Source organism: Perognathus longimembris, chromosome 20 (assembly GCF_023159225.1).
Source record: "Perognathus longimembris pacificus isolate PPM17 chromosome 20, ASM2315922v1, whole genome shotgun sequence".
Taxonomy (NCBI): domain Eukaryota; kingdom Metazoa; phylum Chordata; class Mammalia; order Rodentia; family Heteromyidae; genus Perognathus; species Perognathus longimembris.
Genome location: NC_063180.1, coordinates 21120777 through 21134215, shown reverse-complemented (window position 1 = coordinate 21134215; position 13439 = coordinate 21120777). Strand labels below are relative to the sequence as shown.

The window sequence follows — 13439 nt, the reverse complement described above, 5'->3', positions numbered from 1 at the left end:
GGAGCTGACCCCTCACCCCCTGAATGACATGTCCTCTCCCTCCCTCCTCCCCCTTTGGACTCTGATTTCCATGCGGCAGGGCCGGCCAATGGCAGAGGCGATGCTCTCCCGGTTGCCATGGAGACCATGCCGGGGCTGCAGCGCGGAAGGCGGCGGTGACGTCACTGCAGGAGCAAGTGCAGCCACTACATCCTGGTCTTAAGCCGGGGCCACAGGGCACTGTGAGCAATCTCCTGTAGTGTGAGAGGGCTGAACCCCCTGGCTGCCAGGCTGACACCCGCCTCACTCTGGTGACAGAACCCCTCGGCAGATCAGATCCAGGGAGCTCTTTGCCATCAGGGCACAGTGAAGACCTTTAGGAAGCCCCTGCGGGAGAAGAAGCTGAATCTTTCCACCATCCCTGGCGTGGCTCTGCCCAGGATCTGGGAGACACGGATCGGCTTGGCACACATCCACCTGTGAGTCCCTGGGAATCCTCCGGATCGCTGTCAGGAGACCTGACTGAAGGCCTAGGGTAGTAGCATACGCCCGTGGACAGGGTCTCAGAACTCCCTGGTCTGACTTGGACAGATCGTTGCCTCCCTCTGTGAGGCCTCATTTCTCATCTGGTGTTAGGAAGGAGATTGGGGGCACGCTGGATCATTCAGGATATTCCCGTGGCACCTCCACGTCCTACCAGAAGGCATACAAGGTTCTCAAAGAGCTGGGCAGGATGCTATTTGGTGTCCAGGACATTGCACTGTTGGAACATGGGTGTAAGGCCTTGGAGGTGGATAGTTACAAGTCCCTGATGATTCTGGGAATCCCGGAAGATTGCAACCATGAGGAATTTGAAGAGATCATCCGGACACCCCTCAAACCTCTGGGCAAGTTCGAAGTGGCTGGGAAAGCTTTTCTGGAGGAACAGAGAACCAAGGCAGCCATCATCACACTGGAAGAGGAACTGGATCATGACCTGGTCCCCAGGGAGATCAAAGGCAAAGGTGGGGTGTGGAAAGTGGTCTTCATGCCCCCCAGGCAGGATATTGAATTCCTGACCAAGCTCAACCTGTTCCTGCAGAGTGAGGGCAGGACAGTGGAAGACGTGGCCAGGGTCCTGAGGCAGGAGCTGTGCCCCACAGTGACAGATCTGAGAGAGCCGCCTGCCAGGCAGTGCTGCCCACCACCTCCGCCTCGGGCCAGCCTGGAGGCGGGGGCCAGTGCCACGGTGGATGATGGGGAGAAGGACAGCAAGGCTGGCGACAGCAGGAGGAGCAAGAAGAAACCCAAGAAGAACCGCCGTCGGCACCAGGCCGCTGACAAGAAGCAGTGAGGTGATACGGTGGTGGGGGAGAGGCTGGAGGGGTGGGGTGGGGGATGCGGGTGGTTGTGGAAGGAAGGGTGATTTGGGGGAAGGAGTGCGTGTGGTGGAATGCGTGAGTGGTGGGCACTCCTCCAGCAAGTGGGAGAATGTCATGGCTGAGTGGCAGGAGCGGAGGGGGTGACCGGGGCCTGGTGTGAATGAGGCTGCGTGTTTTCACCTGAGCGTAGGAACTTGAGGGGTATTGCTGAGTGCTTGTGGCCACCCTGGGGTAGCGCGTGGGCCCCTCCTTTCTTCCCTCTGTAGTGAATATTTATTGTCCTGCCAATCTTTTTTTTTTTTTTAAAGATCCCTGCTTTTGTCATAAGAAGTGGTAATGATTATGTCATCTGGAGGTACTAGTGGAGACAATGTAGGCAAGAGCAAGCACATCTGATTGAGTAGGGATGTCCATCCATCATCCATCCTTCCATCTACTGTCCATCCACCCATCCACCATTTCCTGAAATCCATACAAGGTGTCAGGCACTGAAGATTCAGCAGGGAAGAAACCAGGCCGAGCCTCACCCTCGAGGCTGCCATATTCAGCACCTGTGCACGCACAGGTGTCATTTGGGTTACCTGCACACACGTGCTGGAGCTTTGGGCCCCTGGACAGAACAACTTAAGAGTGGAGCTGGGTAATAATGTCAGGATTTGTGGGGAACACTGAGAGCACGCAGGCCTCCCTCCCACCCCTCCCAGCGCCTCCTAGTGTATGCATGGTGTGCATGGTTGAGAGGGTCAAGGATGAGGTCCCGAAGACTCCACAGGAGCTGCTCACCTGGAGACACTCCCCTGTCTCCCGCCCCCCTCCCTCCGTCCCCCCCCCCCCCCCCGCCGCCGGAACCACCGCGCAGCCGCAGCGGGAAGCCGAGGCCGCCTGACTACGCATGCGCGCGCGTCCCTGTTGCCATGGAGATACCGCTTGCCCCGCGCAGGCGCAAATAGAAACGGAGGCGGTGGCGCCCGGGTCCCGGCTTTGCAGGGGTTTGCAGGTTCCTCGCCGGAGATGCGGTGAAGCCCAGCGAACTCCGGAGGAGGGAGACGGCTCCGCAGGCCACACGGGGAGGGGATCGCCATCCCCGGGACCCCTGTCATGTCGGTCACTGGCCAGGCCACCCTGCTATGCACCGAGGCGCCCGGGCCGGGGCTGGCCAGTGGGCAGGCCGCCCACCCCTCCAGGCAGCTCTGAGACACGGACGCCGAGTTCTCCCCACCCCTGCAGGACCCATCAGCTGGCGGGGAGGGGGCGGCTCCTGCCTAGACTGGGACCCGGGGTGACACGTAGGTCTCCCCCAGATTAAATCAGAGGATCCTGACTGGAGCCAAGAGCAAGGGAGAGATACTGTGTTCCTTCCACTCTCTGGAGACCGAAAGACAGCGGGCGCTGGTGGGTACGCCTGCAACCCCCGCTATTCAGGAGGCTGAGATCCGAGGGTCGAGATTAGAGGCCAACCTGGGCAGAAAACTCTGTGAGACTCTTCAGTAAACCACCAAAAAAGCCCATGTGACGCTGGGACATTAGTGGTAGGGTGCCGCCTTGAGCAAAAGAAGCTCAGGGCCAGCATCCAGGCCCTGAGTTCAAGCCCCAGCCCCAGCAAAATAAAAAAAGAAGAAGAAGAACGAAAGACAGCCAGGTACTGGTGGTCCCTTCTGTAATCCCAGTTACACTGGAGGCTGAGATCTGGGTGGGGACCGTGGTTTAAAGCCAGCCCAGGCAGGAAAGTGTGAGACTCTTATCTCCAATTAACCACCCAAAAGCCAGAAGTTGGGGGTGTGGCTCAAGTGGGAGAGAGCCAGCCTTGAGCGAGGGAACAGCGTCTGGGCCTGAGTCTGGACCCCAGTACGGAGGGGAGGCCCTGTGTGTGCGCCGGCCGCAGGTGCAGGTCCAGCCGCCTGTGCGCCAGGCTTCCCTGACACGGAAGGAGTTTCTCGGGTTCAGGTGGTTGGCCAGACCTAACCATTCTGGCTTGGTCAATTTCCCAAGCTGGCTGGTACCACCTCCTCCACGGGCTTGGCTTTGTGCAATGACTGGATCAAGCTTTTCCTGACACCCTCCCACCCCCATACCCTCATCTAAACCCATACATCTAAACTTCTTGCCAAAAAAAAAAAAAAGTCAAGAAGTTAGTGGCTCTCTTATTGACTTTTCTGGGCCTTGTAAATTCTCAGCCCTGGTCAGACCACACACACACAGAACATTCTGGTACTTCATGTCTTGTTCTGACAGGGTCTGAGCCTGCTTAATTGGCACACAACGCTCCTCCCTCCCCCCCCCCCCCCCCCCCGCATATTTGCTTGTTGCATGAAATTCCCCCTTCAAGGCATCTGTATTGTCTAATAAGGGACAATGTGGCATTTCTTATCCCATCGCAGTGGAAGACAATGTTTTTTCTTAGGGCAAGCTTTGGCATATCTACTTGTGAGAATAGTTTTAGATATTATCCACGAAACTAAATAACCCACCATTTCCTGTTGGAGTACTTTCTGAGCCAGTGGAAGTTTCTGGGGATTGCAATGGGTAGGCACACACAGGGGATTGTGTAAAAAATCATCAGTTGAAAAGTGACTCACCGGAGTGAAAGCGTCACTAGTACAGCAAATGTCAAGTAAACATTTACAAGTAAATTTACAAATGCTGGCTGGCCAAGTGTAGTAGTACATACCTGTAATCTCTGCTACTCAGGAGGTAGAGACAGGAGGATCTACACTTGGAGGCCAGCCGGGGTAAAGTTATTATGGAGACTCTGACTAGCCAAGCAAACGTGAGGCCGTGAGTTCCATCCCCAGAAAGAAGAAAGGCTGGAAGTGGTCTTCATAGCCCTCCACTTTGATTTTGGAAGTGGGTTTAGCCACATTGTTCCTTACGGTTAGTGTCCCACTGTGTAAATAGAAACTGACACGATAAATAAATGTATGCTGATGAACTGAGGCCTGTTCTTTACTGTATTGGGGGGGGGCTTCATATCAAATTGAACTCAGAAACATAATCTGTCTGCTAAAAAACCTAAGTTTTGAACACCACTTCTAAGGGTCTGAAGCATTTTTAGGCTGCAAAAAGGGTAGAATCAGGCCTGGGGGTGTGACTCCTGCCTGTCCTTCCAGCTATTCAGGAGGCAGAAATATGGATGATGAGCTGGGTGCCAGTGGCTCATGCCTGTAATCCTGGCTACTCAGGAGGCTGAGATCTGACCATCACAGTTCAAAGCCAGCCCAGTGGGGCTGGGAATATGGTTTAGTGGTAGAGTGCTTGCCTTGCATACATGAAGCCCTGGGTTCGATTCCTCAGCCCCACATATATAGAAAAAGCCAGAAATAGTGCTATGGCTCAAGTAGTAGAGTGCTAGCCTTACAGCAAAAAGTAGCCAGGGACAGTGCTCAGGCCCCAGCACTGGCCAGAAAAGAAGCCAGCCCAGACAAAAAAGTTCCCATGAAACTCTTATCTCCAACTAACCACTCAAAAACCAGAAGTAGTGTTGTGGATCAAGTGGTGGAGCACTAGCCTTGAGCACAAAGAAGCTCAGGGACAGTGCCCAGGCCCTGACTGAGTTCAAGCCCTACAACTGGCAAAAAAAAAAAAAGAGAGAAACAAACAAAAGAAGGAAGGAAGAAAGAGAAAGGTAGATGATAGTGGCTCAAAGCTAAGCTGTACAAGAAAATTATCAAGACCTCACCTCAACCAACGAGCTAGATCTCTTGTGCACCCTTAGTTCTCATATGGGCCCTTGGGCTGGGTCTAGGAAACACCAGGGGCTCACACATGTAATCCTAGCTACTCAGTAGGCTGAGATCTAAGGATCTAGGCTGGAAGCCAGACCGGGTAAGAAAGTCTGTGATTCTCTTTGTTGTTGTTGTTAGTTGTAGGGTTTGAAATCTGGGCATGAACACTATCCCTGAGCTCTTTTGCTCAAGGCTAAGTCTCTACCACTTGAGCCACAGCTCAAGTGAGCTGGTTTTCTGGTGGTTAATTGGAGATAAGCGTCTCAAAGACTTTCTTGCTAGGGCTGGCTTTGAACTGTGATCCACAGATCTCAACCTCCTGAGTAGCTAAGGTTACAGGTGTGAGCCACCAACATCCTGTTTATGACACTTTTATTTCCAGGTAATCAGCAAAAACCCAGAAGTGGCAGAGGGCTAGAGTTGAGCAGAAAAACAAAGTGTGTGTGTGGGGAGCTCAAAACCTTGATTTCAGCAATGTTTTGTCTTCTCCATCCTTTTCTGAATTCTAGTTTTTCTTTTGTGCTGGTCCTGGGGCTTGTGGGGAGGCTGGTTTGGGGGGGTTGAAGCCTAAGTCAAGAAATTATCAGTGGGCTGGGAATGTGGCTTAGCAGTAGAGTAGCTTGCCTAGCATGCCTGAAGCCCTGGGTTCGATTCCTCAGTACCACGTATATAGAAAAAGCCGGAAGTGGCGCTGTGGCTCAAGTGGTAGAGTGCTAGCCTTGAGCAAAAAGAAGCAAAGGACAATACTCAGGCCCTGAGTTCAAGCCACAGGACAGGAAGGAAGAAAGGAAGGAAGGAAGGAAGGAAGGAAGGAAGGAAGGAAGGAAGGAAGGAAGGAAGGAAGGAGCAGAATAGGAACAGGAGCTGGTTCACCCTGTCCTCAGCACCACCCTCCAGCCTGAGCCAGGCCCCTCCACATCCCTGGTTGCTATGGAGACGGCTGATGGGCTGAGGGAGGCCTGGGGCCCAGCCATGGGGATGAGGCCCAAAGTAGGAAGAAAATTTTACTGAAGGTTAATGACCAGCTCTGCAAAAGCACAAACAACCCCACCCCAAATCCTGGCCAGGACTCCAGCTGAGCCCCCAGCTGCTCCCCACTCCCACTCCCAGGTTCCTCCCCTCTTCCTTTTCCCTCCTCTTCCCTCTCTCTCTAAACATCTGCTTAGAGCATTCCTGAATTCCGTAAAAGCCACCCCTCAGGAGCCAAATAAAATCTCATGGGCATTTTTATCCTGGCACAAAAGTCTTGCATTCACTTGGATTTTATGAGGTTGAGAAAAATGATCCTGAGCCGGGTACCAGTGGCTCACACCTGTCATCCTAGCTATTCGGGAGGTTGAGATCTGAGGATTGTGGTTCAAAGCCAGCCCTGGCAGGAAAACCTATGAGACTCTTTTCTCCAATTACCCACCAGAAAAGTGGTAGACTGCTAGCCTTGAGCTTAAGAGCTCAGGGATAGCACCTAGGCCCAGAGTTCAAGCCCCATGACTGACCAAAAAAAAAAAAAAAAAAGAGAGAGAGAGAAAGAAAAGATCATTTAGGTCCTGTGCTTTGAACACAAAAGCTCAGGGACAGTGCCCAAGTTCTGAGTTCAAACCCCAGGACCAACACACACACACACACACACACACACACACACACACACTATGGTTTAGAGTTGTAATTCATTATACCATAGGTTTCCTTGGTAAACCAATGGATATAATAATAATAATTATTATTATTATTAGTCATTTGTAATACTTTAACTCTGGGCCTCAGCACTGTCCCTGAGCTCTTTAGCTCAAGCTAGCACTCTACCACTTTGAGCCACAGCTCCACTTTCGGTTTTCTGGTGGTTCATCAGAGACAAGAGTCTCACAGGGACTTTTCTGCCCAGGCTGGCTTTGAACCATGATCCTCAGATCTTAGCCTCCTGAGTAGCAAGGATGACAAGCATGAACCACCGGCCTCTCATCAGTGTATGTAATGCTACACCCTGAAAAACTCTCTTCTGAAAGGGAGGTGGGCAGAGCAAGGGTTAAGGCTTCCTCAAGTAGTGATTCCTAGAAAGGGCAAGTTGGATTGAACTCACAGGCCTCAGGCTTGCTAGAGACTTTTTTTTTTTTTTTAACCACTTGAATCACCTCCCCAGCCCACTTGCTTTTTATTTTGTTTAGTAAAAATGGAGTCTCCATCACTTTGCCCAAGTTGGTCTGATACTCTGAATCCCCCTGCCTCCACCTCCTGTGTAGCAGGGACTACAGGTGGGTGCCATCCTCCCTGGCTATGCTGTGGCTCTTAAAGAGTTGCAGTGCCCAGTGTGCAAGGACTCTGAGATTAGCTCTGGTGTTTCTTGTAGCCTTTGCACAAGTGATCAACATAGGTACTGGTGCAGGCTCTGCACCCTACACAAAACTCAGCATTGTTTGGGATTCAGATTCAGATTCTACCAGAGCCTGGCTGTTGGGCCTTGAGTGAGTAGTTTTTGTTTTTTGTTTTTTTTGGCCAGTCCTGGGCCTTGGACTCAGGGCCTGAGCACTGTCCCTGGCTTCTTCCGGCTCAAGGCTAGCACTCTGCCACTTGAGCCACAGCACCGCTTCTGGCCGTTTTCTGTATATGTGGTGCTGGGGAATCGAACCTAGGGCCTCGTGTATCCGAGGCAGGCACTCTTGCCACTAGGCTATATCCCCAGCCCCATTGAGTGAGTAGTTTTATTTCCTCGGGCCTCCCTGTCCCCAGCTGAGTAATGGCAGCCAAACTCCTAATATGTACCTGGTGTGATAATGAGGATCTTGCAAGTTAATTCATAGACAGCCTTGGCATGGTGCCAAGGTGGTAGGAATCTCTCCCTCAACTTGCCTTAGCCTCAATCCACTTCAGCCCTTTTCATAGCTGCATAGTATTTCTCTATAAGAATAGAGCAGAACATGGAACATGGAGTCATTCCTTTCTAGTGAACATTTCAGTTTCATGTGTCTGTTCAACAAACACTGATTGAGCAGGGCTCGATAAGACACTCCCCCCCCAAACCCCTTTCTCTCTCCTCATATATGGACCTATGGACCTACGAGTGGAACTTCACAAATACTGTACCACTTCCACCCCCAGAAACGAGAGGGGGAGTTGTTCAAACCCTGTAGGTGTGACTGGGATGGTCGGGTGTGGGAAGGTGCTGACGTGGGCCTCCAGGGCTAACCTAGAAAGCTGGGGCCCCTGTGAGGCCCAGGGCTCAGCCACACCCCCGGGAGTGGGGAGGGGAGCCAGGCTGGCTCACCCGGAGTGGACGGGCCCCCTGTCAGTCTTCCCCAGTGCCAGAGTGTAAGAGGAAAAGGAGGAGGTGGGCCTCACGGGGGAGGGAGGGCTCCCAGCAACTTCCTGCAGCCCCAGCACCGCTCAGGGCTGGCCAAGGTCAGTGTGGAGCGGTGGCCGCCAGCGGGGGGAGGGGGGCAGGGGGGACCCTCCTGGGGGCCGGGCTAGGCCCGCGGGCTCCTCGGCCATCTTTGAGCAGCCACGCTGGGCTGTCTTTGTTCTTCTCTCCCACATTCCAGCCGCCTCCGGGGTGCCTGGGGGTGGGCCTGGAAAGGAGCAGCTGGACCTCCCTGACCGGGTACCCCCAAAACTTGGAGCGTCAGATTCCACATTTCCAGCTTGGATTGGGACTGAACTCGCAGTAAGCAGTGTGGGGCAGGGCAGCGAGCGCACCAGGCCTTGGGTGTGTGTGTGTGTGTGTGTGTGTGTGTGTGTGTGTGTGTGTGTGTGCGCGCGCGTGCTGTATTCGGGGGACCCCTTCCTTCCCCCCCTCAACTTGGCCAAGACTGTGGCGCGAGCAGAGATTAGGAGGAGCTGATTCTTTTCCTCCCCCCGCCCCCTGTTGGTGGGAGCTCACTAGGCCACAGTGCGGGGAGCGACCCCATCCCTCCTCGGAGTGGGAGACTCGGAGTGGTCGCCTGGCGTCCCTTCCCGCCCGCTTCCCGCCCGCCCGGCCGCCCCGATGGAGATCTTGAAGACGCTGGAGAAGAGCCACGTGGGGGGCTGGTTCCCCTGGGGCTTCCTGCCGGCCCCCGACAGCCTGATCCTGTGGCGCATCCCGGACGCGTGCAAGGACGTGGATCTGGACGTGCTGGTGGACGCCCTGAAGCCGGTGGGGCCCTTCAAGAAGATCGGCAAGGTGTTCCGCCGGGAGGAGGACTCGACGGTGGGCCTGCTGCAGATCGGGGACGGCGTGGACCCGCTGCTCATCCCGCGCCAGGTGCGCCTGGCGGGCGGCGTGTGGCGCGTGCTCTCCAAGCCGGCCACGCGCGAGGCGGCCTTCCGCGAGCGCCTGCTGCAGTTCCTGCAGGAGGAGGGCCGCACCCTGGACGACCTGGCCCGCGTGCTCGACCGGAGCACGCCGCACCCGCCCCAGCCGCCCCGGAGGGACGCGCGGCGCCCGGCCCGCCGCAGGGTCCCGCAGGCGCGGCCCCCGCCGCCGCGGCTGGTGGTGGGCACGTACGACAGCAGCGAGCGCAGCGACAGCGACCCGAGCGACCTGGACGCGGCCGCCCCGGCCGAGGCGCGCGCGGGCCCCGGGCGCAGGCGCGCGCGCAGGGCGCCCGTCAGCTACCTGGGCAGCAAGTTCCTGGGCAGCGACGTGGAGAGCGAGGAGGACGAGGAGCTGGTCCAGGCCTTCCTCCGGCGCGGGGAGAAGCCGCCCGCCGCCGCCCCCGCCCGCCGCCGCCCCCCACACCTGCCCGCCGTGCCCATGTTCGACAACCTGGGGCCCCAGGTGTCCAAGGCCGAGCGCTGGCGCCAATATGTCAGCCAGGTGTCCTGGGGGAAACTGAGGCAGAGGGTGAAGGGCTGGGCCCCGAGATCAGGGGTGGAGGAGGCCCGGCCCCCCCAGGCCTTCACCCCAGCAGCTTCAGGGAGAAATGGGCCCTCATCTTCCCCGGGCAGCAGCCCCGGTTCTGGGGGGCAGGGGGGACAGGCAGGAAATGGGGGTGACAGGAGAAGGGAGGAAGCCTCCGTCACATGTTGGAGGCCCAAGATCAAGTGGGCCTCATTCCGGCTTCGCAGGAGGGAGGCAGCGTCCAGGGCTCCAGAGGTGGACAGCCCAGCCCGAGACCAGGAGCAGGAGGCAGATAGTCAGAGGGAAGAAGCCATCAATGGTCAGAGGGTGGAGGCTGGCAATAATCAGAGGGCAGAGGCTGCAGATCATCAGAGGGTAGAGGTTGTAGCTGACCAGGAGGAAGAAATATCAGCTAATCAGAGGGCAGAGGCCCCAGCTGACCAGAGGGCTGAGGCTGGGGCCCAGGCTATCCAAGAAGCTGAAGCCTTGGTTGGCTCCGAAGCTCTGGAGATAGCCAGATCTCGAACCCGGAAACAGGCCAAGACAGTGAGGTTCCAGACCCCCAGACGCTTCTCATGGTTTCACAAGCGTCGAAGAGCCTTCTGGTACACTCCCCGCCTGCCAACCCTGCCCAAGCGAGTCCCCAGGACGGGCGAGGCCAGGAGCCTTAGCGTGCTGAGGGCTGAGGCGAGGGCTGAGGCAGAGCAGGGAGAGCAAGAGGTGCAGCTGTGAGGGGCTCCCCCCACCCCGCCTGCCCCCAGGCACTCAGAGCCAGCGGCTCTGTCTCCTGGCTGAGACATGGAGGGGGACAGAGGGACAGGCAGCACCTGCCTCGTCTTCCCCCAAACCATTTTATGTTTTATGTATTGTGCATTATTATCGTTTAAATATTGGCTTAGTAGCAGCCCAGAGAATGGAAAGATAAAGGCAAAAAGGAAGGAACAAAGAAAGAAAGAAAATCTGACAGGCACTATTAGCTCACACCTGTCGTCCTAGCTACTCAGGAGGCTGAGATCTGAGAATCACAGTTCAAAGCCAGCCTGGGCAGGAACGTCTGTGAGACTCTTAATCTCCAATTAACCACCAAAAAGCCAGAAGTGGAGCTGTGACGCAAGTGGTTGAGCACTAGCCTTGAGTGAAAGAGTGAAAAGACAGTGTCCAGGTGGTGACTTCAAGCCCTAGGACAGACACAAAAGGAAACAGCAGGATTGCATCCCTTGGCTTTTAACTCTCAGATGCAAACTTTTTTTTTTTTTTTTTTTTTTTTTTTTGGCCAGTCCTGGGCCTTGGACTCAGGGCCTGAGCACTGTCCCTGGCTTCTTCCCGCTCAAGGCTAGCACTCTGCCACTTGAGCCACACCGCCGCTTCTGGCCGTTTTTTTCTGTATATGTGGTGCTGGGGAATCGAACCTAGGGCCTCGTGTATCCGAGGCAGGCACTCTTGCCACTAGGCTATATCCCCAGCCCCAGATGCAAACTTTTAATTGCTGTGGTAGCTGGGTGCTCCGCACAGCAGGGGACCCATTCTATTTTTTTTCTCTTGGGGATCTCTTTTGTACCTTCATACCCATGTGGACTGACCCTTGAACTTGAACAAAGGGTTCAAACCAACATGCAAATAAAAACATTTACAAGGTGCTTTCTTGCCTTCTGCTTTGCCTTGCTCTCAATGGTCAGGCACCTGTGTTTATGGTGTCACTCTGTCACCACCACCACCACCACCACTTTGTCAACAACAGAACCACCCCTCCCCCCAGGCTGTGAGATTGCAGGGTTCAGGGTCTGGAGTTTGCACATGACCTTGATCTTGGATATAAGGTCTGTAGGAAAATCCTTTTGAGAAAGGCACCCAACACACAGGCTCTGGGGGCTCCTGGTGTTGGAGGTGTGCCAGGGACAGCTCCCAGGCCTCAAGTTCAAGCCTCAGCACTGACAACAACAACAACAACAAAATGATGCTACAATCAGGTACTTGTAGTCCTAGCTACACATGGGGCTGAGAAATAGAGGATCATGGGTCAAGGACAGCCCTGACAGGAAAGTCCTTGCGACTTCATCTCTAATGAACTAACAAAAAGCAGAGTTGGAGGCATGGCCTAAGTAGTAGAACATGCCTGGCCCTGGTGATTTACGCCTGTAATCCTAACCACTCAGGAGGCTGGGATCTGAGGGTCACAGCTCAAATGCAGCCCAGTCAGCGAAGTCTGTAAGACTCTTACCTCCAATACGCCAGACATGGAGATGTGACTCAAGTGGTAGAGTGCCAGCCTAGTAACTGGTCATGCTGAAGACCCTGAGTTCAAGTCCTGGAACTAGAAAAACAAATCAAACCTACCAAGGGGGACTGTGGGGATGGAGTGTTTGGAACACTGCCTCCATGACTGCCTCCTCTCTTCTTTCTACCCACCCCATTTTTAATTTTTTAATTGTTATTATCAAAGTGTTGAACAGAGGCATTACAGTTGCATATATCAGGTAAAGAATACATTTCTTCATTTTTGTTGGTCATGGGGCTTGAACTGAGGGCCTGGGTACTGCCCCTGAGCTCTTTTTCTTAAGACTAGTGCTCTAGCACTTGGAGCCACAGCTTCACTCCCAGTGGTTCACTGAAGATGAGTCTCACACGCCTGGCACTGGTGGCTCATGCCTGTAATCCTAGCAATTCCAGGAGGTTGGGATTTGAAGATGGTGGTTTGAAGCCAGTGGAGGCAGGAGCCTCTTATCTCCACTTAATCACAGAAAACCCAGAAATGGTGCTGTGGCTCAAGTGGTAGAATTTTAGCCTTGAACCAAAGGAGCTCAGGGATAGCAAAGCACCCAAGCCCAGAGTTCAAGCTCCAGGACTGGGGGGAAAATTCTCATGGACTTTCCTGTATTAGCTGGCTTCAAACCGTGATCCTCAGATCTCAGCTTTCTGAGTTGCTAGGATATTACAGGCATGAGCTGCCTGGTGTCCAGTCAACAATACATTTCTTTTTGGACAATGTCACCCCATCTATCACTCTCTCCCAGTTTTTCCTCCCATCCCCACCCACAGTTGTACAATTCATTTTCAACAGTGATTTTTTCTTGTTTTGGAGGTTGAATCCAGAGCCCCCAGCATGCCAGAAAAGTGCTCCACCCCTTGAACGGGTTCTCAGCCCTTTAGAACTTTGTCTTTATGGCAGGGCTTTAGTACTTTTGTTCATCAACTTTTTTTTCTGCTTCTGCTTCCCAAGTAGCTAGGATGTCAGGCGTTACCACCCATGGCCAGCAAGTCTTTTTTTTTTTTTTTTTTTTTGTCAGTCCTGGGGCTTGAACTCAGGGCCTGGGCATTGTATGTGAGCTTTTTTGCTCAATGCTAGCATTCTACCACTTGAGAGACAGCGCCACTTCCAGCCTTTTCTGTTTATGTGGTACTGAGGAATCAAACCCAGGGCTTCATGCATGCTAGGCAAGCTCTCTACCACTAGGCCACATTCCCAGCCCAGAGAGTCATTTGCAAGGCAGGCAGCGTCCCAGGCTAGCCCAGGTCCAAGCCAAGGGAGGAGGTTTAAGTAGAGCTGGAGAAGGGATTGGGGACCACAGG

General features: G+C 54.4%; 2 protein-coding genes and 1 long non-coding RNA gene across 3 annotated transcripts; 2 read left to right on the top strand and 1 right to left on the bottom strand.

The window, feature by feature from the left end:
• Positions 1-246: 246 nt before the first annotated feature.
• On the bottom strand, positions 247-1167 carry LOC125368475. Its single transcript, XR_007214238.1, has 3 exons — positions 1049-1167; positions 689-895; positions 247-366 (listed from the first exon to the last, which is right to left on the bottom strand). It is a non-coding gene; the product is annotated as an uncharacterized LOC125368475 (long non-coding RNA).
• Positions 713-1705, top strand: Pnma8c (PNMA family member 8C). Its single transcript, XM_048369465.1, has 2 exons — positions 713-1313; positions 1649-1705. The coding sequence occupies exon 1, from the start codon at positions 713-715 to the stop codon at positions 1310-1312; it is 600 nt and encodes a 199-aa protein (XP_048225422.1). The 3' UTR covers position 1313; positions 1649-1705.
• A 7107-nt stretch (positions 1706-8812) lies between these two features.
• Positions 8813-10795, top strand: Ccdc8 (coiled-coil domain containing 8). The gene has a single exon (XM_048329734.1). It carries the CDS (start codon positions 9036-9038, stop codon positions 10602-10604), a length of 1569 nt encoding a protein of 522 aa, XP_048185691.1. The 5' UTR covers positions 8813-9035; the 3' UTR covers positions 10605-10795.
• Positions 10796-13439: the final 2644 nt, after the last annotated feature.

Excerpts from the sequence above, each read along its gene's own strand:
- Pnma8c (XM_048369465.1), top strand. The coding sequence starts at position 713 with ATGCTATTTGGTGTCCAGGACATTGCACTGTTGGAACATGGGTGTAAG.
- Ccdc8 (XM_048329734.1), top strand. The coding sequence starts at position 9,036 with ATGGAGATCTTGAAGACGCTGGAGAAGAGCCACGTGGGGGGCTGGTTC.